The 27521-nt window shown below is 38.2% G+C and overlaps 1 protein-coding gene across 6 annotated transcripts in view; it reads right to left on the bottom strand.

The window, feature by feature from the left end:
- SCAF8 (SR-related CTD associated factor 8) overlaps positions 1 to 27521 on the bottom strand; it is a 164585-nt gene that overhangs the window by 99845 nt on the left and 37219 nt on the right. For all 6 annotated transcript variants that reach the window (XR_016511664.1, XM_090280007.1, XM_090280006.1 and 3 more), the window contains 13 exons: positions 26284 to 26445; positions 23988 to 24141; positions 22967 to 23097; positions 17967 to 18143; positions 16818 to 16897; positions 14985 to 15099; positions 12885 to 13016; positions 12514 to 12626; positions 10664 to 10857; positions 7097 to 7197; positions 3883 to 3996; positions 2778 to 2934; positions 817 to 950 (listed from right to left, as the gene is read on the bottom strand). Coding sequence is in view for 5 of the 6 variants with exons in the window: in XM_090280007.1 (XP_090136133.1) it covers positions 817 to 950; positions 2778 to 2934; positions 3883 to 3996; positions 7097 to 7197; positions 10664 to 10857; positions 12514 to 12626; positions 12885 to 13016; positions 14985 to 15099; positions 16818 to 16897; positions 17967 to 18143; positions 22967 to 23097; positions 23988 to 24141; positions 26284 to 26445 (1764 nt within the window). In the remaining variant the exon portion in view is untranslated. The remainder of the gene's footprint in view (positions 1 to 816; positions 951 to 2777; positions 2935 to 3882; positions 3997 to 7096; positions 7198 to 10663; positions 10858 to 12513; positions 12627 to 12884; positions 13017 to 14984; positions 15100 to 16817; positions 16898 to 17966; positions 18144 to 22966; positions 23098 to 23987; positions 24142 to 26283; positions 26446 to 27521) is intronic.

Here is a 27521-nt window from a genome sequence, read left to right as displayed (position 1 = left end):
ACAACTCAAATCTAATCATGCCACAAGGTCCCACTGGTCATACCATCAAAATACACCTCATGCCTGCCCGCTTCTCACTCCTCCACTGCTGTCAGTTCACCCGAGTCATCATGCTCTCTCATCTGGGCGGCTCCAGCTGTCTTCTGACGGGTCCCTCTGCTTTGACCAATGCCCACCAGTGTTCTCACAGCAGCAGCCAGTGCCACACTTTCAAACTTAAAGTCAGATCCAGTCACTTCTCCCTTCAAACCCTCCAAAGGCTCCGCGTCTCAGATCGAAATCCAAAGTCCTTCCAGGTCTCCTTTCTACCAGGACACCTCTCACTCGCTCCAGCCCACCTGTTATTCCTGGAGCACACCACGCATGCCCCTGGCCGAGGGTCTCTTCCTTGGGTAGCCAAATGGTTAATTCGCTCAGGAACTAGAAGTGGTTGCTCGAATGTCCCATCTCAGTCATGTACCCTGAGCGTGTGTGATTATCCTTACACTACGTCTCTCCTTCCACACTTCCTCATGGCCTTATTTATCTTATGTTTTCTAGCTCCCTTTTTGAGAACAGAAGCTCCACAAGGGCAGGGATTTGAGTTTGCTGGTGCCTAACACAGTAAATGTCACAGAGCAGGCAATTAATAATTATCTGTTCAATAAATAAATACTTAAATATAAAATAGCCCATCTCTAAACATTTTTTCAAAAAAGGCTTGAACTCATTTTTATTCCATTTTGGACAATTTCCTCCCAGTTTATAAAGTAAATACATGAGTAAAAACAGAAATGTAAGACAACACAGTCAACAACAAGAACACCCAGCACTAACCTGTAACATAGCAACAGGCGGAGGAAAAACCTCTGCCTGGGTTGTGACCACTGTTTCCTTTTCAGCTGGAGGCGGGCTCTGAGTTGTCTGGACCGTCTCTTTAACAGGTTCTGAGCTTTTCACAGTTTCCCACTCTAAACAAAAATTCGAAATTGATTTCCTCTAGACAGGTGCAACTTTTAAGCTTATTTCTATGTACACATTTATTTCATGCTTGTCTAACTCCTTCAGCTACCTTGGGACATCTGTCTTTAAGATGTGGTCACAATTATAGATGCCCATCCAGGTTCTGACCAGATCAATCTGGTTAGGACACTAGGGAGTCCATAGAAGCCTGACACGCGACATAAATGAAAGACACTAAAATATTTGGTCTGGAGAAAACACTTAGAAGGAATATAATAGATATGCACCTCAAAGGCTGTCTGGCATAAGAGGATCCAACGCTGTTCTGTATTTTGTCAAAGGGAAGACCAGTAAGTACTAACCCATACAGAATAATCTTCCTGAAAATGCAGCCAGGCCAAAAGAGAACAAAGCTCTAACGGTTCTTCCAATGGTTCTCTGCTTCCCTCAGAGTTAAGGATCAAAGTCAGTATAATGACTCATAAGACCTCATCTCCTCCTTCACACTCCGCGTTTACTTTGCTCAAGCCATGCGGTCTCATGGTTTTTTAAGTGGACTTTGCACTTGCTGCCCCTCTACATGGGTGCTCTCTCCCCAGACAGCTGCACACCTCACGCCTTCGTATGTCACCCTCGCCATTAGACCTTCTCCCATCACTTAAACTGAATCAGCTCCTCACCCAGATTGCCTATCGCCCTGCTCTGATATTTCGTCTTAAAACCTGGCAACAAGAAATACTGTATAGTTTATCTCTTTTGTTCATGATTTCCTTCTTTCCACTAGAACATGGATTGGCAAGCCTTTCCTACACTAAAGTTTAGACTTTGTGGGCCGTATGTTCTCTGTTGCAAGTCAAACAAAATAAACACAAGTAAGCATGGCTCTGTTTCAATAAAACTTTATGTACAGAAGAGACTGCCGGCAAGGTTCGGCCCAGAGGCTGTAGATTGTCAGCCTCTGTACTACAATGCGCACTGCCTGAATGGAAGGGTTTTTGTCTGTCTGTCTCACTGCTGTCATCCCAGAGCCTAAAATTATGCCTGGCACACAGCAGAAACTAAAATATTTATTAAATGATTAAATATTCTGGAGGAACATCCTTAAGAAGTAAAAGGAGAAACTGACAAGAAGAAAACCACCAAAGGAGTGTCTGAATATATGCAGTGGCCTAAGAACGAAAATATTCTCAAATTAGCTAATTATGCTAAAAAGACATGAAGAAATAACATATCATATTTCAATTCTTTTAAGATTTCTTACTGGTTATAATTGCAAATCATTATTAACTGAAATTTTAAAAAATAAAAAGGGCAAGTTTTTAAAAAGAGCAAGTCAGATAATCATTTGTTATAAGCATTTACAAACTGCATGACGGTGAACCACAGCTCTCTAAACTAAGATTCCATTCCTGCCATTCTCAACATGGATGCTAATCAAAATAATCTAGGAAGGTTTTCAAAGAAGCTTCTGAAGTCTCCAGTTCTCATATAAACTCAAGGAATTGAAATATTCAGTTAAAAAAAAAAAAAAACCTCCATTTATATAATATGCTACTCTTTCTCCTAAAGAGCAAAATTTTGTTAAAGACACACATGAAAAATGCTGCATATGTAGACCTCTAAAACACTACCTGTACTCTGACACTTGTGAAACAGAACCCATCAAGCATACACATTGAACACAGTAGAGTTTCGTAATTTTTCTCTTTTTGTGGGGAAGAATCCAGGAACTAGAATCATCACAATTCACCCTATCTTTTATAAAAAACACTCATATCAATTACAACCTTTAAGTACACTTTTTAAATAATAAAACTGCCCTTAAGAGTTCTTACCAGTATTTACAGTTTCCTGGTCAATCATGCCTCCTTCTGCAAAACCTTCTAAGTCATCCACTTTAACTTTTTCCCATGGTATATATGTAACTCCAAGATCCACATCCCAGAATTGTTTGTATTCTGTTTTTACACCCTTGTTTAAAGCCCAAGCAATCTGTCAGGAACAACGAGAGGGGAAGAAAAGAAAACTTACAAGGTAAAACATTCAGAAACACATATAGACAATGTAAATACAAATAAAAATAGCTTTAAAAATCAGTGGACACATATAGCATCACTGCTGAAAGAACAGTAGCCATGGCAACTTTTTCCATGTTCTGTTTTTGTTTGTAAAATAAAATCTGCATTAGATACAGATGGTGTTTATGAGATTTATTTCCACTTCAGTGTAAGTTTAAAACACATTTCCAGAAACAATATCCAAATCTACTTTTCACCATAAAAATGCCAAGCTACATCACCAATAATTAGAATAGTTATTATAATTTAAATAAACTCTTGGTGCTCCAGAAGACAGAAGAGGGACCAGTGATACTTCAGTTCACACAGAGGAACTCTCTGCCATAAAATGACAAAGCACAGGCCTATTAACTCCCTTGAAAGCAGTTATGTTAAAATTTCTAACTCAGTCACAGAAACTGATGGAATAAATTATCTCCAAATAGAAGAAATGAAGTATAAATCAGTCATAAGAAGTAAAAATGGAAAAATACACAATAACTACTCAGTTTAAAGAGGAAAATAAAAATAAACCCTTCACAAGGGCCTGGGTTATATAAAACAAGAAGCTAAAAAGGAGAAATTAATATTATAATTAAGGGACATGGTTAGGAAACATGGGGAAGAAGTAAATACAAATTTATATAAATTAAAAAGGTCTGCTCATAAAATGGTGACCTGTGCATGGGTGATTCCAAAGAACCGTTTGACTAAATTTTGGTTATTGTTCTACCTGTGTCTAATTCTGTAACTCAACAATACTGAAAGAATAAAATTCTGTCAGTTTGCCCATAACATTAAAAAGAAAAGGTGAATTATATACAAGAACATTCTAATAATCCAAACAAAACAAAACCATGTTTCCCTCCTCCCCCAATCTCACCTTAATGACCTTGGACCCAATTTTATATGATCCAGAGCTAAGTTTCTGAAGAGCCCGAAATGCATCCTGCCGATGAACCATGCAGACATAAGCACAGCCCCTGGGAGGAATCATCTATTAAAAAAAAGGTTTACTTTAGAAAGGGTATAAGGAGGGCCATTCTTTCTGGCACTTTAAGGGTTTAATGAAACAGAACATTGACTACTGACAAATACCGAACTGTTTTACCTTTTCTTCCTCTCGCTATCTGTTTATTGGTTCAATTCAGGTACAATTATTACTTGTTTTTTTAAAAAGCCCAAAATTCAAAAACTAGTTGGGTCTCACTCTAAGCCATGATGTAGACGAAACCTTAAATAATCATATGTCCAGTGAAAGTTTTTCTAATACATAGTAGATGATTTTTTAAAGTATAAAAATATGCATACAATACCACCAGGTAAAAGGAAAATAATACTGTATGGCCAACGCATTGGGAGTCATACAATTTATTCAGTGTTATTTTAGTTTTTCCAAATGTTATATTGAGTAATGTGTGAAGAATTTTTGTTTTGGGTAAGTATCTTATCCCTAATACAAAATCTACAATCTACAACAAATAATAAAACTAAAGCTTTTCAATTTTACAAAATTTAATTCTGTCCAAGTACTTCTGGAAATAGGTTTTTAAACGAATAGCAAAACAGTTTAATTTACAAAGCATTTACCTATTCAAAAGCCTATCAGATCATAAAATTACCCTTAATGTATTAATTCAGAAAAACACAGGGAGCATTTCAGTTTCTTTTAAAGAACTCAAAAGGTATTCTATCCCTTTATTATAACTCAATTATCTCATAAGCTCTATTTGTCAAAATAAAATAAAAACCTTTCCCTCGGTCTTGCTAACACTTCAAGCTACTGTCACTTTAACACCAAATCTTCCAAAAGAGAAGTCTACCTAATCCCTTCACATACTTCGTCAACTCTTATGATGTAGCCCCAACTCCTTACCAACCCACTGAAAATATTTTCTTCAAACTCTCTAAATGACCTAATAGATGCTAAATCTAGCAGTCCTCAAACTCCCTAAAACCAAGTAAAAAATTTCAAAACCTTAAACCAATTTTTCAAATCCTGGATTTTATCACTAGCCATTCAGTTTACTTCAGTTCACAAAATAACTTAGTCCCTATTATTCGTAAGTACTATGCTTTTAGTTTTTTCATATAAAATATTTTATTATTTATATGCACAATATAGTAGATCCACAAATATCTGTTTGGTCTCTGTGATATGAAAAGCTCTGTTGTTGACACTGTGGGAAATACAAATAAAAGAAGACAGGACCGTGACTGCCCCCAGGTTCCAGTACGGGAGAGACAAGAGGCACACAGAGAGCTACTGGGTAGGTCCCAGCTGGTCCCTGGTGTGCCAAATGAGCTGTCACGACAATGACGCTAGTGGACTTCAGAGGAAGAAGGGGCCCCGGCAGTTAGTGTGGTCAAGGCGGCTTCCTAGGAAGCAGACTTTCCTCTGGGCTCACGATGGGAAGGCACTCCAGCGAGGAGGGTCCAGCTGCTCTCCCTGGCATCACGTGGACATGGGAGTTTTTTCCACGTAGCTCATGTTTATTATCACTTTTTTCTAAGAGTCTTTACTCCCTCGTTGGAGTCTCGGCCCATTTTATCTCGTTTACAATTCTGTAGTTCAGCTGGGCAGGCCTTCTGCTCTGGGCCAGCGGACTGGTGGGTGCGAGGGCCCTCAGCCACACAGCTCACCCCCGCTCCAGGTGGTCCTGCATCTTCCGTAAGACTAGTCCAAACTTTATCGCACAGTGACTGCAGCACTGTGCTTTTAAGAGGTAACAGAGAGGAGGAGGGAGACAAGGGAAACTGATGCCCAAGTGACTGGTACACAAGAAAGACTACAAATGTCACAAAGCAGGTGAAAACCCAAAACATCACTTGGATTCAGGATCTGTTCAGGATGCCTAGCTTCGTAGCACTTTGATAAGCTTTTAAAGATACTGATCATGAGCATCCCTGTTTTTTCAAATATCAACACACTTCTGATATGCACTAGGGCTGAGAACCACTAATTAGAGGGTAGGGAAAAATCAGAAAATTTAGAGGTTATAAGACCATGTCTTCTGAATGATAGTTGTTTCAACAAGTGAAATTTAAAGTCTACAGCACTCTCACGGCGTAGAAAGAGAAATTAGAAATAACTAATTGAAACACTCAACCAGTCACCCAGTTATTGACCAATCACCAATTTATTATCTGTGTAACTCAGGCGAATCACTTAGTTTCTTCACTGGTTGAATTACTAACCAAGCGTCTTGTGAGGCTCCAATCGGAACACAGTTGAAAGTAAAATACTAAATGATCAAATTCAATTCAAGTAAAGAATCCTATTATTAATACAGAAAAGTCAAGTCTGGGCATATAAGGAATGGTGGGATCTAATACTAGAAAGGAAAACCGGCTAATTTCCCAGTAAATAACAATAAAAGCTCCAACAGACATAGTATAACAACAGTAAGTAGAATCATAGGCTTAATTAGTTGTAAGTGTCCTCAAACAAATACAAAACATTTCATCACTTATTTCCAGCCCCAGGAAAAACAAGAGCCTTTCAGGAAGAAAAAGGCGCTGGAAGGAGGACACTGGGGGAGGCAAAGCCACTGAAAGGGCCGAGCTGAGGAGGGAAAACATGAAGCTCCAGTGACCAGAGAGGCTCTGGCCGCACAGGTTTCCTCATCGAAGGCTGGCGTTGAGAGGAAGACTGGGAGGGCAGGCATGGGGGGCAGAGGCCGGCAAAAACTGGAACCCCAAGCCCAGCTACGTCTCCAAACTACCTGTGTGCTCCTGTGCAGGTGAGTACAATTCTGTGGGACTCGGTTTCCTCGTTTTTGTTTTTGTTTTTAAAGCAATTAAACTAGATCACACTAGTTCCTACTAACTTCAGTATTCGACGTGCTTAGGAACCAAGTGCTACACTGCTATCAAACCCCTAGGAATTTTTATTAAATTTCATTTTTTAAATTAAGCAAGGCAATAAATGGCAGAATATACACAGAAACGATGGAAGTTGAACGATCCTTGTGAAGATGTAGAATGGCAGACACAATTGGGCTAATCAGGAACCAAGATGACTCCGTAGGAGTGAAAGAGTGAAAAACCCCATTCTTTTTTATAACCTAAACTATTGTTCAACAGCCGATACTCACATTAATGGATTCAATTTGTCCAAACTCTTCGAACAGGTTGGTTAAGTCCTGCTGCGTCGCCTTCTTGTCCACCTGACCGACCCAGAGCGTAGTGCTGCACACTGCGGAGACGTTAAGGGACAAATGACCTAAATGACACAGTTACTTTTCCCAAGGTGCCGAGGAAAAGCGCCTCTAACAATAACACGAAACCTCAAGACAGCATACTTAACATGTGTCAACTGGCATTTTTATCTGCTCTATTTAAAAATCAACTGAAATCTTAGGTTTCCGTTCACTTTTTATGCCAAGTCGGCCCCTGCCGTGGCACCTGTTCTCACACTGGCTGCACCCCCGAGTCACCTGCGGGCGCCCGGGTCCCACTGCGCACGACGAGCGGTGCAGCGTGCGAGCGAGCGGGAGCTGGGAGTTCTCAAACACCACAGGGAACCCTGACGTGCAACCAAATTCCAAAACCACTTCTCACTGCAGTCCCGTGAGCCTTTTCGGTGTTCTTCTGTGCTGGAAAGATTAAGTGGCTATTTCTTCCTAGTAAACAGTGAAGTCTCAAAACAGTGTCTTATCCTTAAGGAAATAATAATTTGCATAAAGATACAAACAGGAAAAGACTGAATCAGAACTCCTTAACTGTTAAAATGGAAGACGTGGAAGCCACATCCGATTAATAAACACATATTACACAAGACATCTTGTCCGCTTTTAGCTATTATGTTCATGCCTCCACAAACATCTTTTCCTGAAGACACTTACTTTAAAAATATTTACAGCAAATACGGCTGCAGGGTTTCAATATACAGCTGACCCTTGAACAACACGGGTTTGAACTGTACAGGTCTACTTACACGTGAATTTTTTTTCAGTACATGAAGTCGGACTGCCATATCCCTGTGTTTTACATCTGAGAAGTCAACCAATTGCAATTGGAAAACAGTATTTTCAATCCACTCGAGGAAATGGAAGGCCGACTACGTGCACTGTCCTAAGCCATTTTATGTGAGCGGCTTGAGCATCCGTGATGTTTACTGCCTTCGAGGGGTCACAGAAGCAGTCGCCCATGGATACTGAGGGACGAGTGCAGTTAAGTTCTGGGGCAGTCACAAGTTACAGGCAGACTTTCGACTCTGCGGAGGGAGGGCGGGGGGCCAGCGCTTCTAACACCCATATGATTCAAGCATCAAACGACATCTGGACTTATAGCAATGGCATTGTTTAAGACTAAATTTCCAGCTCTTTGATTACCTTTGATCTATAACAGGGCAGGCCTAGAGCAGGTTTTACTCTTGAGCTAATTTAGATCAACATTAAAATGTGACTATTGTAAAATGTTCACTGACTGTGTTTTCAATCAAGTTTCTACTCTAGCTGGTCAAACCTCAAACATCTTCCACGTGTGCATAAACTTTAGGAACCATTCAGCTAAGAGATCCCTGATAATCCTCCTTTCCCTGCCATTTCTTCTTGGCCTCATGTAGTCTCACTCTAGACACACATAACTTATTAACAGTCTCAAGGGAAAAAGTTTTCTTTTGCTACTATAACTAAATACCACAAACTTAGTAGCTTAAAACACAAAAATGTGTATTCTTATAGTTTTAAAGTTTCTAATAGGATCAACTGGCAGCATTCTTTCTAGAGACCATGGGGAGAATTTGTTTCTTTGCCTTTGTTAACTTCTACAAGCTATCTGCGTTCCTTGGGTCATACCTCCACCTTCAAAGCCAGCAGTGTAGCATCTACCAATGTCTGTCTTCTCGCTCCATCTTCACATCACCTTTGCCCTCTGACCCTCTTGTTTCCCTCTCATAAAGACCTATGGAGTACACTGAGCCCTTCTGAATAACCCATGTTAATCTCCCCACATCAAGATTCCTGTTAATCCGATAGGCAAAGTCCTTTCTGACATGTAATGTAACATATTTACAAGCCCCAGTGATCTGGATGTGGACATCTTTGGGGGGACCATTAATCAACCTACCACAACTGGTTAGTAAGTAGATCCCACCTCTTCCTACTCTGTCCTACATATCAGAGCTGCCTTAATCTCCCTGAAATCTGTTCCATGTTTCCTGTACTCTTTCAATGTTTTCTCTCTACAAAGTATTCCCATGGATAAGGCACTGAGTCTCCCCATCCCATGAGGAAGGGACACTTGATTCCTAGAATGCTACTGTTTGTTGATGTTTCGTATCCTCTGAATTAGTCATAAAAACTCTGTGTTCTAAGGACCAATGGTAGGGAAACACTACTGCACGTGTTTAAAATGTGTTGAGAACCACATAAAATTAATATTGCTTCTTAGTATGCAGAGTTTTGAGATAATGAGACGACCTTTTCCCTATACTTTATGTGCTTTCTGATTTTTTTTTATTGTTTTACCCATGAAAATAAAACAGCAACAGAAAATAAATTCCACGGTCAATAACTAAGTAAATGGTGGCAGCAACATGACAAATTAGGTGAGGAACTAAATGAAAGAGACACCATGTAAAAACTAAATCCTAAAATTAGAAATTCTGAATGGCTTAATGGTAATCATGGGAAGAGGCACAATGGAGATTTTATGGTCACACCTTTGGGTCTCTTAAGGTCCCTCACCCTAAGAGATAAACAAGGGACTTCCAGAGTCAGGAAGAGCAACATTATTAGATTAACACTGGCTCTCACAATCAGGTAAGATTCTGGCAAAACAGCCAAAGCTTACTCAAAGTGCCAAAGCTTAGTAAGCAGAAGGCTCCTTCCTGCCTTTAATTAGAAGCCTGGATTTCCAAGATGCTTCGGCAGTACTGTAAGTTATACCAATTATTTACCTATTTCCATGGCAGAAAGGATTTATTTGGAGATCTTTGGAAATCAGATAACCTGATCAGTGTTCATCTCCTGACAAAGAAGAACAGCTTGCTCCACTTTATGTAATTCGCCCATCTGCAGTCTGCTGGCTCACTGTAGAAGTCATATAATCCACTAAGCATCCTTTAGACAGAACTTGGTACTGAGTACAACGTACTTTCCTGGACCTCACATCCCTACTAAGTGAACGCTCCCCTAGCCCTCTCCTAAAAGAAACCCCTACTACTATCAAATTTATTTAATCATACATTATAGGTTAAGACATAAATAAGGGAAAGTTACACAATAGGAATGACTCCTTCAATACTGGTTCAATACGTTTATAATTAGCTTTAAAGTTTTCATGCTTCCCATAATAATTACTCCTACAGACCTGATGGTTCACCGGTTAGGACCCAAGTCACCACGTTTATGTAACAGACATTATGCATGCTGGGTCCACTTTACGTACCATTAGTCAAGTCTTTATTTTATAATTTAACTTGCATTACAAAAAAAAAAAAAAAAAAAGTAACTCTTACTGACCTTTGTATTTGAGTAGAAATTCTCCTTTTTCTTTTCTCCGCTACCACATTACAAAAACTAAGGATAAAATTACTCGTTTACCAAACCACTTTTCAAATTTTCATTCGTAAAATAAGATGCAGAGATTGTAACAGATAACTGTTTTCTCGGTATTTGTCGACACCACTGTTTTTTAAAAGCATGTCCATCACTCACCACTTAATGTTTTAGACCTGATCGGAGGCAACCCCTTCTTCTGCCGCTCCTTCTCCCTCTCTCTGGCCCGCCGTTCACTGGAGTACGACCGTGAGGACTTCCTCTTTCTCTCTCTTGAGCGCGAGCGCGAGCGCTTTCTGTGTTTACGTTTTCGAGAACCAGACCGTGACCTGGACCTCCGTTTTCTTGGTGATCTTAAAAAAAAAACTCTTATTTTATTACTAATAACATGTTATTTTTCTACCAGATTTTTACTTCTGGGGGGGGGGGGTAGGTTGCCTTACATTTATCTACCTCTAAAACAGATCTAAGTATAATCAAGTATCAAACATGCATTTTTTCAAATCTATGTCCACACAAGCCATAAATATTTGTTTTCAACAACCCTTACTGAGTCTGTAGTATTATTGACAATCATGAAGAACTAGAGAATGAGATCTGAGGAAGGCCTCACCTTCTCTTGGGTCTTCCAACTTAATCTGCAAAGTCAAAACAGGGATGAAAAATCCCCCAAAATAAAAGTATCCTTTAGGAGGTAACAAAGATGTTGCATTCTTAAAGGTAAGAAACAAAGAATGTTTCCAGCAAAGAATTAGGCCACTATGTAATTCTGCGTACAAGCTTTCAACTTCTATAAAATTTCATGGTGCTACCTTTACAATGTAAGGGGATACTGAAATACTGTTTCTTTTTTCCTGTCAACCACATGACACTGAATTCTCTCCAAAACGCTTATTAAGGAGGCCGCTGCAAAACAAACAAAGAAGCTACAAGCTACGACGTGGTTTTCAGCACTGACGCTGTAACTGTCTTAGCCAGATAGTTCAGGGACATGAAGTGGGTTTACAGAAAGCCGAACCAACAGGCTCTCATTTACGACAGGTCAACACAAATGACTTTTTGAAACAATTAAGAAATGACTGAAAAAGTGATCAAAAATACTGCCTCCTACTTCTAGCATTTACTGTTCAGATTTTCAGGGTACCCATGTACAGAAAATAGGGCATAAAAAATGTGAAGGACTACTGACTTTCAGTTTTAAGATAGTGCATAGTAAAAACAATGTATAACATGCTACACAGAAACTTACCACGGCAAGATAAGGCGCCTTCAGCTCAAATTTGAATGAGTGTATACATTAATGTGCCTTAGCCGTGTTGAAATGCCCACCAAAAAAAAAAACCAAATCACTATTTATAGGATGTTTTATAATAGTTTCATAATATACTTACTTCACTGTTTATAAAAATAATGTATGTAGTTTTATATTTATGATCATTTTTGGTATTATTGAGATGAAATGAAATGTAAAAGATACAGCAGAATTCCTAACATTGTTCCTCTACAACCTGATTTAACTGGGATTCATAAGCATTAATATCCTAAAAGGCTGGATGTCATTAAAATATTATTAACTACAATCAGGTATAATACAAAATCTCATGATATGGCTGTGAATCATGTATATTATTCAAATAAATGGCCACAGATCTATCCAATTAAAAAGAGAAGGTTTTTGTTTGTTTCTTTTTAGAGAGGGAGAGAGGAAAGGGAAGGGGTAAGACAGAATCAGAGATTTGCTGCTCCACTTACTTATGCATTTTTGGTTGATTCTTGTATGTGCCCTGACTGGTGACTGAACCAGCAACCTCGGCGTACTGGGGCAATGTTCTAACCAACTGAGCTACCCGGCCAGGGCCAACAAAGTATTTTCTGGTTTTCAAATTCTGAATTACTTTTATCTGAGGTAACATGTCATTCTAAGAAAAAATTTCCTTTCATCGATGCAAACAAATAAAGCCAACATTTTTAAAGTTTACACACAGCTATTTTAAAATATCATGTGGAACCTTGAACGAGAGCGTGAGTGTGTCCTGGATCTCGAGCGAACAGCCACTTTCTTTGCTTCTTGTTCAAAGATCTCCTCTTCCACTCCATCCTGCGCTTCATCTATATCCATGTCCTTAAGTCAAAAGAGCAGCAAACGAAACGGCCGTGCTTCAGTACATGCTGACAGCTCAGCCTTACAAAACAGTCACCACAGTAGCATTACTGCCTAACAGTCAAAGGGGTATAGCTCAGGGCTTGGGCGGTGGGGGGGACATTCAGGACTTTCCCATCATTTTACACAAAATAAATAAAAGAGTCAACTTGAAATAAAGATTATCATTTTTTACAATATTTTCTCTAATTAATATGTTAAAAAGCATTTAGTTTTTACCTGTTGCTGAATATCGATGGAATCATCCAAATTCGCTTCAGGTTCAAGGAAATGCTGCTGACTGCTCCCTTGCGACGGGGACGCCGAATGCTCTGATCCAAATGTTCCTTCTTGACTATCCTGAGGGGTGGCCTTTGAGAATGCATACAAATACACAGTGGGAAACGATGAACATTATCACAAATAAAAACTTAAACACAAAATGACAATTTTTTAAAAGAAGCCCAAACATAAAGAAATCCCAGTTTAATCCTTTATAATGAATCTAAACCTACACTTTTGTATAAATCCAAGTTTATTTAAAAGCATGGAACATCATAGAAGGCAGAGAAGACTATAATATTAGAACAGAATGATAAGATCAAGTTGGTCTTCAAAAAGTTTTTAATTGTGGAAAACACATACACTAGCAGGAATTAATAAGGGGATGATGTTGTCAACGATACAGAATGGCAACCTCCATGTGTGATCAGGGCTACGATGTTTAAAGGGACACGAGCCATCCTATTCTTGTCTCTGAGACACTAGAATCTTTAGACGGCCACACTGAGCTTACTCATAAATAACAATGCTTAATTTTTCTGCTTATTTCACCTTATCTTAAATACAGTAGGCATTTGGATTGATAGCACCAATTACACAATTTATTCAATTTGCTGCTCTGCTGATACACTTCCCAATTCTAGATTTGTTACACAATATCCACTTTATGCATTAGAAAAGACGTTTTACTTAACCATTCCCTTTACTTCCTCACTCATTTTTGAACAACAAAGCTTTTAAGAACATCTACTCCTTTCAAAGGGGTGTTATTACTGTACCTCCTAAAATTTTAGAGATAATGTATGCAGCAATAAGTAAGCTGAGAGGTTTGAAGGAGGGGATTGAGAGTCTTAAGACAGAATCACACTCTCAAGTTTGTGTTAACTTTCACTTCAATAACTTGGCATTAATGACAAGCCGGTCAAGAGTTCTACCTCGAGTTTACTGCTTCTATCGAATAAACCTTGTGAAATAAAACCGAACTAAGGCAATTCAAGCGTCACATTCACAGAGGAACCAATCTGCTGTTGGGATAAACTCTTCCTACCTCTTGCCTCTAACAGCTCTGCGATTTTTTTTTTTAAATATCAATGACAACCTGTTTCTTTTCCTTGAATTAAAACCTGTGTTTTTCTTTAAACATCCAATGTTCTTCTCTGTCTTCAAGTTCCTGAATTCTCAGGCAGATCTATATTGGTTTAACATAAATACTGCACCTACTCCAAAATCTTCTATCAGATTTTTTTCTTCAAAATAAGGAATGGAATTCCATTCTCATAATTCCAGGTACACGCTCCAACCTAGCAAATATCATTAGTATTCATTTTATATTTGCTATTTGAATCAGAAGAACAAGTTCAGACCCCAGTAGTGTCTAAGGTTTATGACCCTTTTCACCTAAAATACCTATCCCCTCTTCCACGTTTCCACAGTCCTTCACCTGTACCCGCCACGGAAACCAGAATTCTGCCTGTGTTCACACCGAAGTGTGTGCTCGGTTAGAGAACTGGTTACTTGAGGTCTTGCTTTTCTGTTCACCTGTTTGCGTTGTTGCATTAAATTCATTTTCACCAGAAAGTTTTGAATATTAGAAGACCAGATATTTCGTTTCCTGGAAATTCAACTTTCCATGGTATAAAATGGGTGTCAAAAAGGCCTGTCTCATCAGCATGAAATGTAATCACACCAAATAAAGTACCTGCCACATGGCAATAGCCTCGCAAAGGCAGCGGTCTACTGTCATCACCACCATCAACGACAGCAAAATCAGCACCACCTTGCTTGACAGGGAACTGAGTGGAGAGGATCTAAGTCGTAGCACGGAAACACCGTCTCTGTCCTCTGTTCTCGCCTTCCAATACACTGAAATCTATTTCTACAATGTTCTCAATCAATTCATAAGGTGCTAGAGTATATTTTGACTACAGAAGAACCTGTGAAGATCCTAAAAGACTGATCTTCCTAGTAACAGCTGAAGAAAAATCACCATTCTTAAGAAACACCAACTTATAGAGCAGTCAGCAATAACTCTGACGACCACAAGAGGGAGTTAGAAACCTTTTGAGGCTGTTGTTCCAAGAGCTGTTGCCTGAGATGTTCAAGGTTTTGCTGCTGTAGTTGCTCTGCTATCTGATGAAAAATGGAATTGTTCACAGATTCTGAAACATGAGAACTAGAAAGGAAAACAAGTGGAAATAGACTTTAAAACCCAGTAAAGATAATATAGCTGAGCATTCAAACCACCCCCCGCCCCATACCAAATAAATGAAATATACTCTATTACAATGTTTACTTTTGGAGTATTAACTAAGAAACTGGAATACCTCAGAATATTAATATGTTAAGACAGAAATATACTCAACAGTATTTCAACTGTTGACATGTTAGAGATATCTGGTGAAGATTTGATATTACTATCTCACACTAATAAATACATATAAATTAGAACTTTTTACAATAAAACATTTTAAGAAAAGCTCAATAAAACATTTCTAAAAACAGTTAAGAAGTATTTGAACATTGCCACTTTAACTTCCCTAATTCTGAAGTACTGGGGACAATGTTCTATCAGTACATATATAATCTACAATTATAATTGACCATGAACTTCATAAAATTAATCAGCTTTCTTTAGAAAAGCATTCACATCATTAGCTATGTTAACAGAAACAAAGTTTATACAAGAGGAAATAATTTTACTATGCTCTGGGGAATTCACACCTGGAATACACCTGGAATTCTGTGTGCCACAAGGTAAAACGAACAAAAAGGGAGGACATCCCAAAAGGGGCAATGAGGATGGTGAGAAGTCTTGAAACAGTTGGAAAAAGAGCACATCATCTGGAGCAAATAAGCCTAAGGGGAAGAATGATACCTATCTTCAAAAACTGAAGAGCTACGTCTCAAAAGGTAATGGAGCAAATTTGTTTCCTCGCTTCAGAATGAGTGTGTCGAAGGCAAATCAAAACAGGATTCAGTAACAAAATAACAGAACAAGAACAATTACTTAAACTCTCGTAATGAAAGGCGTTACCACATTGGATAAATACCCTCTTGTCAGGACTGTTAAAGATGATTCTTATATTGTTCAGAAAACTGATATAAATAATTTCAAATGCTTCTTCTAACTACAATTCATAATCTAAGGTATTAGTTTTGAATTTTTTCAAGTAGAATCTCTTCATCAAGAGAATATATGTGCATTTGTATTATATAAATAAATCATTAATATATTACCCCAATATATAAAAGCAATAACCTGTCTGAAACAAGGATCCCAGAGCCCTCCCCCTTTTCCTCATCCCCCCTTTCCTTCTCCCACCTTCCTCACCATCCCCACAAACGCTCTCCCCAGCGCTGCCCTCACAGACCCGCAACAAAACCTAGGGCTCTGAAGAATTCTTTGGGGAAAAAAAGCAACTGATCTAAATAAAAACATACAATCAATTTCTTTAAATAAACAAAATCCCTACAACCCTAATTCTTACTTCTGATTAGCCTGATACATTCCTAAAATTTGGTATACTTCCCAGAACTGGCCTTTGGCACTAGAAGCAAGCTTCTTTCCTATTATTTCAAATATTCTTACAAATTAATAATGTAAAGCCTAATACAGATACAGAAAATATCACTAATTTATCAATATTTCTATAAAGACTTTTGATACAGCCCAACTACTGGCAAAGATCTGAGAGTGGAAAAGAACACAGCAGGGCACCCAGACGGCAACCCGCCATCAATCATTCTGCAATGTTGGAGCCAAACAGCCGGAAATGATAGCCTAACTTATTCAAAGTATACCTAGTCGTTCAGAATGCAACTTCCTATCCAATGTTTATTAAAATAACAGAAAAAAATTATGGTTATAAAGAAAAACATAAGGATTCTTACAGTTGAGAAGCTGTCATTTCTTTTTTCGGTTCTTCACTATGCTCAGAATCCTCCCCAAAATCAAACCTATCCATCAGCTTCTGAGGGGGAGTGGAGGAAAAAGGGGCGGAAGGAGAAAGAGACAGATTAAAAAGTGCTTCTCAAAAATATGTTACAAACACCATTTTATTTATAAAGGTTGATGACATCCCACTAATTTATCTGTATCACTCAATAAGAAAATGTTCCATATTTTATGTTTTAACTACAATAAAACTTTCTGAGTGGATCTTTTCTTCAGAGTACTCTGACACACACCGCCTTATGTACCAGAACGAATCATGACACAGCGGAAATACAAACACTCTACAGAAGAGAATATTAGAATTAAAATAAAGTGGCTTGCCAATGATAATAAAGCTTGATTAAAAAATCTGGAACTATAATCAATGATCTTTTCCTAGTACAGTTTTCTTAGGATGCTCCACTATTTTCTAAATGACCAATTTAGAGGATTTTTATGTCACCTTAGCTATTTACAGTCGGACTAAATTATACTTGGAAGCTGCTGGCTAAGAAATCTTGTAACTCAAAGTCAGTATTTTCCACTGAAAATAACAGTAGCAAAAACAAAAATATGGATAACACTTCCAATGTATCTTAATATTCCCATAATTAACAAGAATACTGAAGGTATCACACAACGAGCTACACATGAAAGGTTTTCAACTTTAAAAACACTGTAATTTGGCCCCAATTCATCAAAGTACAACAGAATGGTGACAACCTGTAGAAAAGCTGGTCTTTGAACTAACACGCTGAACAGTTTGAATATAGCAGTTTAAAATTATAGAACACCATAATTAATATGTTTGTAACATTCAAAAAAAATTTTTAATTCAGAAAATAATAATTTGCCTCAATGGTGGATTCACAGTTTCACTGACTGTAAATTTTTATTTTTATGAAAACAAAAATATTCTAAATGTTACAAACAGGATTACGAAATTACTCGATTTCTTTCAGAAGTTTTAGCCTTCTGTAAAACTGGTAACGTCTCAGACAGTACAGGGAGTGAAACAGTTCTATGACAAATGCGATCAGAACCCACATGCTTGTACACAAGACCCCATACTCGCCACACGACAGACTAGGCCGCTCAAGGCCCACCTTGTTAAAGGACACGCCCTGCTCCAAGGGGTTGAGGGTGTTGGCTGCCGCAGCGGCCGCAGTGAGCTGGGCGGTCAGGGCCTGCAGCTGAACCACAAGGCCGGCGTCCAGGGCCTGCAGAATGGACGGCTGCGGCTTCTGCTGCTGGATCTGCAAGGTCTGCACTAACTGCTGGAACTGGAAGGGAAACAAAGGGAAAATTAATACAAACAGGTGCTGGGTTTTATCTACAAGAGTGCCCATCTAAAATTCTTAAGACAATAAAATTCGTTCTAGTCTTTGGAGATCGAGAAAAAATATAACCTAACTCAAAATAAGTTAACTTTTAAAAAAAACCGATTTTGTGTGCCATAGATAGCACATTCCTCAATAAATCTGTCTTGCTTCTGGAAAGCCAGAAAATTTAATACAAAACAAAGTGTTCATTCAATGATAACGAGATAAAAAACTCACCACAAGCAGAATTTTTTCACTAAACTTTTCATCCCTTCTTCAATAACTACTTAATCTCTGTAAAAGGACAAGCCCTGACCACAACTGCTATCTTTGAGATCTGCAATCTGATAACATTTCCTCAAAGCAGTAAAGTGAAGAAATCTGTCCTTGGAGCAGAGTCTAAAACTAAAGAAATGAAAGGTGAACAGCACAACAGGAGTTGAAAGTAACCCCTGTGCCCCTTATTCACTCACCCTCTCCAAAAAGTAAGATCCTGAAGATATTTCATAGTTAAGTAAACCCTGAGTACATCCCAGAAATAATTAATACTTATCTAATCAAGATCTAAACCAACTTATGAGTCTAAAAACTTATCAATGTAGAACAAAATAAAAATGAAAATAGCAAAGTTACTGCTAAACAAGACATTCGTACTTTTTAAGTAAAGTTCAACTATAATAGAAAAAGGTACAAACACTCGACATGACAGTAAGTAAAATAATTTCATACCTATCTAAAGTAGCAACGTTATGAAAGACTTCCAGCCAAGATGGAGGCGTAGAAAGACACAGACCCGCTGCAGATCCCTCCATAACTAAGAAGGAATACAACTACCTCAAAACTAGAAGTTCCAGAAAATCAAGATGCATGGAAGTCCAACAAACAAAGATATAAAGAAGAAATACTCAGCCAGACAGGTAGGAGGGCTGGAGCCCAGGCGGAGAGGATGCAGTGTGGTGGCAGCAGCAGTGGCAGCAACAAGCCGGTGGAAAGCACCATCACACGTTTTAAAAAGTCAGGAGGGACACCTGGGGAGCGTTCCCAGCTCCTGACCAGACTTTGCAGCTCAAGGTCCCAGCACCTGGGAAAATCAAGCCTCATTGCTTCTGACTGTGCAAACCCGTGGGGGTTGGGGCGGAGGCAGAAACTGCTTGTCTCTCAGCAGAGTCCGCTTGTTTAAAGGGCCCCCGTGGTCATAGAATGTCCACAGACCCATCCACTCTGGGAGCAATGGCCAGGGCAACAGCTAGAGGGGCACCAGTCCAGTGTGGAAAGTGAAAGAGGTGCCTAAAAAGGGGCAAGTGCTGGGCAAAGCAGCATCGTTCCCTCTCAGACCCTTCCCCCACATACAGCGCCACAATGAGCTGAAACAGGTCGCACTGTACTGACGCATCCCAAAGGCTCCACCCCTTACAATGTAACAGGTGCAACAGCTCTACCTAAGACACAGAGGCAAACACACACAGGAGCCTGTCAAGATGAGGAGACAGAGAAGTATGGCCCAAAAGAGGGAAGGGATCAAGGTTCCAGTGGGAGAACTAAGTGACGAGGAGATAGCTAACCTAACAAACGAGGAGAAAGCCAACCTCACAGATGTAGAATTCAAAACACTGGTGATAAAGATGCTCACAGGCTTGACAGATAAGCTTGAGTATGGCAAACGCATAAGGGAAGAAATGAAGGCTATGCTAAGGGAAACAAAGGAAAATCCACACAAAACCAATAGTGAAGGAAAGAAAACCGGGGTTCAAATCAATGATTTGGAACATAAGGAAGAAAAAAACGGTCAACCAGTACAGAATGAGGAAGCAAGAATTGAAAAAAATAAGGAGAGGCTTAGGAACCTCTGGGATAACTTTAAATGTGCCAACATCTGAATCACAGGGGTACCAGAAGGAGAAGAGGGAGAGCAAGAAATTGAAAGCTTATGTGAAAAAGTAATGAAGAAAAACTTCCCAAATTTTACAAAGGAAAACAGACATACAAGTCCAGTAAGCACAGAGTCCCAGGCAAGCTGGACTCAGAGGGGATCACACCAAGACACATCATGATTAAATGCCAAAGGTGGAAAATAAAGAGAGAATCTTAAAATCAGCAAGAGAGAAGTGGAGAGTTGCCTACAGGGCGGTGCCTATAAGACTATCAGCTGATTTCTCAGAGGACACTTTGCAGACAGAAAGGGACTGGCAAGCAGTATTCAATGTGATGAAAAGCAAGGATCTACAATCAAGATTACTCTATCCAGCAAAGCTATCATTTAGAATGGGAGGGCAGGTGAAGTGCTTCCCAGACAAGGTAAAGCTAAAGGAGTTCATCATCACCAAGTCATTATTACATGAAATGTCAAAGGGACTTATTTAAGAAAAAGAAGATCAAAACTATGAACACTAAAATGACAACAAACTCACAACTATCAACAACCGAATCTAAAAAATAAAAACAAAATCCAACTAAACAAACCAGAATAGGAAGAGAATCATAGACATGAGGATCATTTGGAGGGTTATCAGCTGGGAGGGGGAGGGGGAGAAATGGGGAAATGGTGCAGGGACTAAGAAGCATAATTGGTTGGCACAAAATAGGGGGAAGTTAAGAATAATACAGGAAAGGGTAAAGCGAAAGAACTTACATGCACGACCCATGGACATGAACTAAGGGGGGTGGGATTGCTGGAGGGAAGGGGAGTACTGGGCAGAGGGGAGCAAAGGGGGAAAAAAACTGGAACTACTGTAACAACATAGTCAATAAAATATACTTTAAAAAATTAAAAAAATAGCAACATTAAAACACAAAGGAGTCGTTCAGCTATCAAATAGACATTTACTACAGACTACTAATGCAATAGCAAAGAAAATAATAAAAACAATATGATAGTTGAGTTACTGCACTGAAAAATCTACAGAACAGATGGGAGGGAGGGAGGGAGGGGGAAAGGAGGGAGGATCGTGTCTTTCCTTTACACACTGTAACTGCCCCTTTGACCTGCCCATTTTCCCCAATAGCAAGCACTGTCACTTTATCAGTCACCCAGATTCAAACCACTGCGGGATCCTACTGTTTCCTCTACTCTGGACTTCATATTCTATGAATTACCGTCTTCTTGACTCTATGTACTATTTCCTCTGGGAAATCCCTTCTCCTGCCAAAAGTATTTATTTTCATAAGTCTGTTTTTTTTAATGGGAACATTTACATTATGAATTATTTTCAAAATATCAGTATTACAAAATAAAATTAATAATTCAATAGTTTTATGCATTATCAATTTAGTTTCCCAACTATCCCCAAAATGTAGAAATTGGGTTCAATTGATGACTATAATGGAATTGGTTTTTGTATTTTTAAAAGTCTAGATGGTCCCTTTCTGAGATTGTCCTTTTTGAGCCTATGAACCTACTATTTTCACATCCTCACTACTTCCCTTCTGTGATCGCGGTTACGGAAAGAAAGATGCGCCGCATCTCCAGCCCTGCTCTCCTCTCCCACTCATTCAAGTGCCGGCCAGGTTATGTGGGTTCAACACAAAGGTGTCTGGCAGTCCCCACAGCTTAGCGCACACGTCACTTCCCATCCCACCACTGATGTCTGTGAAGCTAGGCCACACAGTGAGATCGCCCATTTCAACTTTGTAGCTAGTAACTTACATACACAGGCCACCTCGTCCTCCGACAACTCAACTCTGAAATATCTTTTGTATACCCAATATACATGATTCGTTCTATAGAAAGTATTAAATACGTGCTATAACCTAGAACCTGGAGATACAGCAATGAACAAACAGAGAAAAACCCTTGCCCTTGCACAGCACACATTACAGTGCAAAGAAACAAAGAACAAACAAAGTAAGTAAATTATACAACATAACAGAAGTTAATAAGTACCAAGGGAAAACTGAGGCAGGTGACAGCTAAAAGGAGCCTGAAGGAATACAAGGCAGAGTCTGCGGTTTTAACCAGCTCTTGAAGGCCTCCCTGAGGTGATAAAACCTTACACTACGTGAACATGTGGGAAAAGAGAGTTCAGGAAGCTTTATTGTACAGGATACAACTAATGTGCTTTGTAAAAAACAGGTTAAAAAACAGATGCTAAGGATGGGCTATCCTCATATGCTGACATTTCAAGTCTCAATTCAAATGCCACTTCCTCAAACACATGTTATCTTTGCCACTCTCTTCAATTCTGACCCTTTCTCCCAAAACCCAGCTAATTACTCTAAATTTAGATTTACCCTGCCCTGGCCAGGTGGCACAGTTGGTTGGCGCATAGTTCCTGTGCACCAAAAGGCTGCAGGTCCAATCCCCAGTCAAGGCACATACCTAGGCTGCAAGTTCAATCCCCGCTGGGGCACATACGAGAGACACTGATCCCAGTTTCTCTCTCAAATCAATGATTCTCTCTCTCCTTCTCCTTTTCCCTCTCTCCCCACCTTCCTCTTTCTAAAATCAATATACATATTCTAGGGTGAGGATTTTTTTTTAATTTTAGATTTACCCCGCTTTAAGTCATATACATTATCTATACTTCTTCACTGTCTGTCCCCCTAAGATATTCAATAGAAAGACATCCTGTCCAAAATAAGACCTCCTTGTCTCACTACTGGAGTAAGAATAGCAGCTAAGGTTTGACACAAACTGGGCACACTAAACCAATATCCTGGCGTAAAATTAATTTTTTATAGAACAATCTTTAATAATGAAAGTGTTCATGACGCACTACTAAAGAATAAAACAAGTTAAACAGTACAATGTATAACGTGGTACCAGTTTTACAAAGTAAGCTGCTCACCTGCTGGCCCTGCGGGCTCTGTAAGATCTGTGCTACCGCTGTAAGGGTATCGGTACTTGCGATCTGGGACACCCACGGATCAGGCAAACCCTGGACCACGTTTGCCGGGGTAACAGGTGTCACAGGAGTTCCTTTTCAAAAAGACATCACAGCCGCCCCAATAAATACATAATAGATGACATGGGAAAGGTAGAAAAATGTGCTGTCACTTTAATAAAATCTATACAAATTTATATAAATATTTTTATTTTATTGTCTCCATTTTGAAAACCCTTTACAGAATTAGGTAGGTTAAAGTATTAAAAGGATTGTCCATATTTGTCTTCAATTAGCTACTTTAAAGGAGGTTAGAATACTTAGCAGTCGTTAAAAATCTTACTATAGAAGAATATTCGATTATATTAAGAAAATATTCAAAATACAATCTTCAATGAGAAGTTATAAAATACTATGTGTGATATAAAACTGTTTCTGTTCAAGAATGTGCGAGTACACACACACACACACACACACACACACACATATGCACACCAGAAACTAAATATATACCAAAATGTTAACATATGTAATTCTTAGATGATAAAAAATTATAAATGTCCATTAAATAACTCAAGAAACAATTTTGTGATTACAAGTAAAGCATTCTTGGCTCCATTAATTTTTTCAGGTTCCTTATAACATTAAGGTTATCTAGTATACCGTAAATATCAAGTTGATCTGCATGCAAGTTTAAACGATTATAGGCAGTTAAGTCAGGAAAAATCTAACACACCAATTTCTCTAACATTTTTATATTTCTGTTTCTAGGGACCAAAAATATTCAGCTCCCTAGTTTTTGAAAACAAATTACACACAAATATAATTTCTGATTTTATTTTTCCTTCAAATTACTTTTTCTTTCAATAATGTAATGTTAAGACAAATTCCCCTGCACTGTCCAGTTATTATTTCATATATGAATAACCACCTAGAAAGCACGCGCAGAATATCTGGAAAACAAGTCTCCAGCAAAGCCACATACCTGGGGTGTTGCTCATAGCAGCCGTAGTACTGGCCAGAACCGGGGTGACAACCGGCGGAGGAATCCCCGCTGCCATATCCAACAGAGGCTGAATAATCTCGCTCTTAAACACATTATTCTTCTGCCATAAGTTTAATACTCTTACTATTTTACTCTTGAGGAAAAAAGAAAAATGACAGTTTGATTTTTTGCTTTCAAACCTTAGCAGAGTCAACTTATAGAGATTATTTGGGCAGGGGATGGAAAGGATGAATTAAAATAGTTTCTACCAGACTTTGCACCCCTAAAATTGTTTAAATACTTTTGAATTTGGTAATCTTAACTCACTTTGGGGAGAGGGATTCCTTCTGACAGATACGCAAGGTAAATGAAAGCTACATTTAGCAGAAGGCAGGACTGGCAACCAGGTTTCAGCGTCCAGTGAAGGCTAATGAGGCCACGGAAATGGCTGACTGGAGAGCTGTGTTAGGCTGAGGCAGGTCAGCATTCACGTTAGCACTAAAGTTTTAGTTGACTTTATCTTTGAAGCAGATAAGTAAAATCAAGACAAAGTACATATTATATGTGAATTTTTAAATTTTTCATTTTAAAACTAAGGAGAGGGGAGGTTATTTCCTCAAATAAGAATTTAACCAATTTATTATTTTAAAATTATTCAGCACATAAAATTTCTGTAAACAGCATTAAGTCACAGTTATTATCGTAACATTACTCCATTAGGAAAATAATTTAAATGACAGGCTGAGACTAGGTATTAAAAGAGACTTCTGTTAAATGTCTTTGTAATAGTAGTAGTTTTATGACTAAACATCTGGTTCATCTTCAGATCCCTTATAATATTATACTGATGAATTTCAACTATGTCCAAACTACATTAACATGCAAAATTTCATATTTCAAATGAAGCATAGAAAATTACACAAAGAATGCTTCATACCTTCTGAATTGACTGTCCTTTCTATGACGTGAGCACTTAAAAAGTACCTTACAGTTTTTTGCTTTATAGAAAAAAATCTTCCAGTTCCCAAGACACTCATCCTGTAATTCAAAATTAGCCAGTCTCTGACAAGTATTCTATGTATCTACCTGCATACAAACAATGCCTCAAGTTCATGACTGAGATTACAGTATCAATGTAATCTTTCCTACTGTGGTTTGAAAACTCTACCATAAATGAGAAACATAATTATTATGAAGTCTACAAATTCAATACTGATTTGTTCATAGTAACTGATAGAGATCCAAGTCCAAACTAGTGAAATTTCTAAATCAAAGTGTTTTAACTTAAAAAGAAAAAATACATACTTATAATTGAGTTATTTTAGTGGGATTCTAAGGTGTCTATTTTAAGAATCACTTATTATAGGTAACAAAATTAGAAGCATTCTTTTTGCCTGCATAGAATTATTAAAGTACCAAAGCAAATTTTTTTCAAAAATTGCCTCTAGAAGCATATCCAATAGTTTACCAAAATATGATACAATAATATCTCCATTTATGTCCATTATAACAAGATTTTTTTATTATTAAAGACTATAATTATCAAAAATAAAAACTACCTAATCTTGTACTTGGCACAGGTAAAAGATCTGTGGTGAGCTTTTAAATTTTGTGGTTCTTCTTTAAAGCAACCATTGATCTTCATCTATTCTTACATTGTCCTATATAATCTATATTACAATTAACTGTCAGAAGAGCCCGCTAAATTTCCAAATCAACACCCAAAATAAGTAACCTTCTAATATCTTGGGGCACATATACAGATAAACAACCCCTTGTTATTCTATTCTCTCCCTCGGGGTCTTAAGCCTTTTTTTATGTGGTACAGAATATTTACTCATTCAGATCTAGCAGACCTGGCAGTGTGGTTTCCAGCACTAATAAAACTAGCTTTACAAAAAAAGGCTGACACACAGTTATTTTCTATTAATTGCTTCACAAATCTGTTTTTCACAGACTCTAAACAGGTAAATTAGGTCAAATAATCAAAATTCTGAATTGGTCATTTATCTGAATAAACTTTTAATATAGTTACAAAAGCTTAAGATAGAAAGTTTCTTTAACACCAACTGTTTCAATAAATTAAAAAGCAGCAAAAACAACTACATCTTTCCAATCTGTTCAAGACGATTCTAAGGACAAAAAGGAACATGGATAGTGTAATAATTAAATATTCAAATTCAGAATAACTAAGTAAAGGATAACATAAAATCATAAATTAATTAATCTAAAGAGTCTCATTAAGACCAAAAGGGAAATGTTATCTACTTTAAAAAAAGAAGCAGCAGCAGCATACCTTGTCATCCCCAGGGCAACGATACAAGTTCTGGAAAGTGCTAATGATGTTATTACTAAATCTGGGTGCGAACACGTCCTTTTCTTGCCCAAACTGATGCCGAGACTGTCGCACAATGGAGTCAATAACGTAAAGGCCAGGCACCTTGTATTCTGGTTTGCACTGATGAAAAAATAAGAGCAAGAAGGGAAAGGAAGGAGATGAGAAGTAAAATTCCTGACAGACAAAAAATAAATAAAAAGATCATCATATATCCTATACAAACACAAAACACGGTTCATGTTGAGGTAATGAATATTCAGATACTGACTAGTCCACGCCACCTTTGTCTAGAACGATCATTTTAAAGCACCTACTTGGGCTACTTAACACACTCAGTTCAACTGCCGACCCTTGAGCTCCAGAGCAGGGCTCTGCACAACTCTCTTGAACAGCAACAATGGTAACTACAACAAGAGTAGTTGTTACAATTAAAAACTCTGCTTAATGGTTTTGCAAAGCCACCTGGAAGGAAGCAGCAGATCCAGGAAAGAAGAGCTCTAGAAAAAGCATTGCCAAGGTGCATTAGATTTTATTTGAAACACATAACAAAAGGGTTTCTCTATGAATGTAGGAACAAATACCAAATGGCAAATTATAACATTCTAAATACACTGATCCTGAAGTTTCAACACTTTTCTCAAACACCACCCCTGTAAGAAAGACACTCCCATAAAAACATTTCTTAGCGACTCCACTGATAAATGTTTCTCAACCTTCTTACCCATAACCCAAAATTTTTCTGGCCAGTCTTTTCTAGTTTATCTAGTTAAGTGAGCACAACAAAGAATCCTTCTACTAACAAGTTCACTGCTTTCGGTTTGTCTTCATATTCAGAAGCATAACAAAACCTGCTTCCCAAACATGCTATTGATTAAAATAGAATTATGGATGCAAAGAGAAGGTTCAACTCTTGGGTCTAATTAGCTGAGTATTTCACCAAAAGCACTGTAATTTCCTAGAAATTATATATGGCACCAAATCAAAATTACATTCTTAAAAAACTTCTTGGAAAGTCAAGTAACAATGAGAAAAGACTGTTCAATCTACCCTCAAAACACAAACACAATTTTCTAATGGGATTTTTAACTGATAAAATGAGTGATTTCCCTCAGAAAAAAACAAAGGATATCTCATATGTCCCTTCAAATCCTTTTTAAGAACCTTCTCCTGAAGGTCTTTATTAAGTCAAGAAAATG

Source organism: Furipterus horrens, unplaced genomic scaffold (assembly GCF_987537825.1).
Source record: "Furipterus horrens unplaced genomic scaffold, mFurHor1.1.pri manual_scaffold_6, whole genome shotgun sequence".
NCBI lineage: Eukaryota > Metazoa > Chordata > Mammalia > Chiroptera > Furipteridae > Furipterus > Furipterus horrens.
This window is presented reverse-complemented; position numbering and strand designations above follow the sequence as displayed.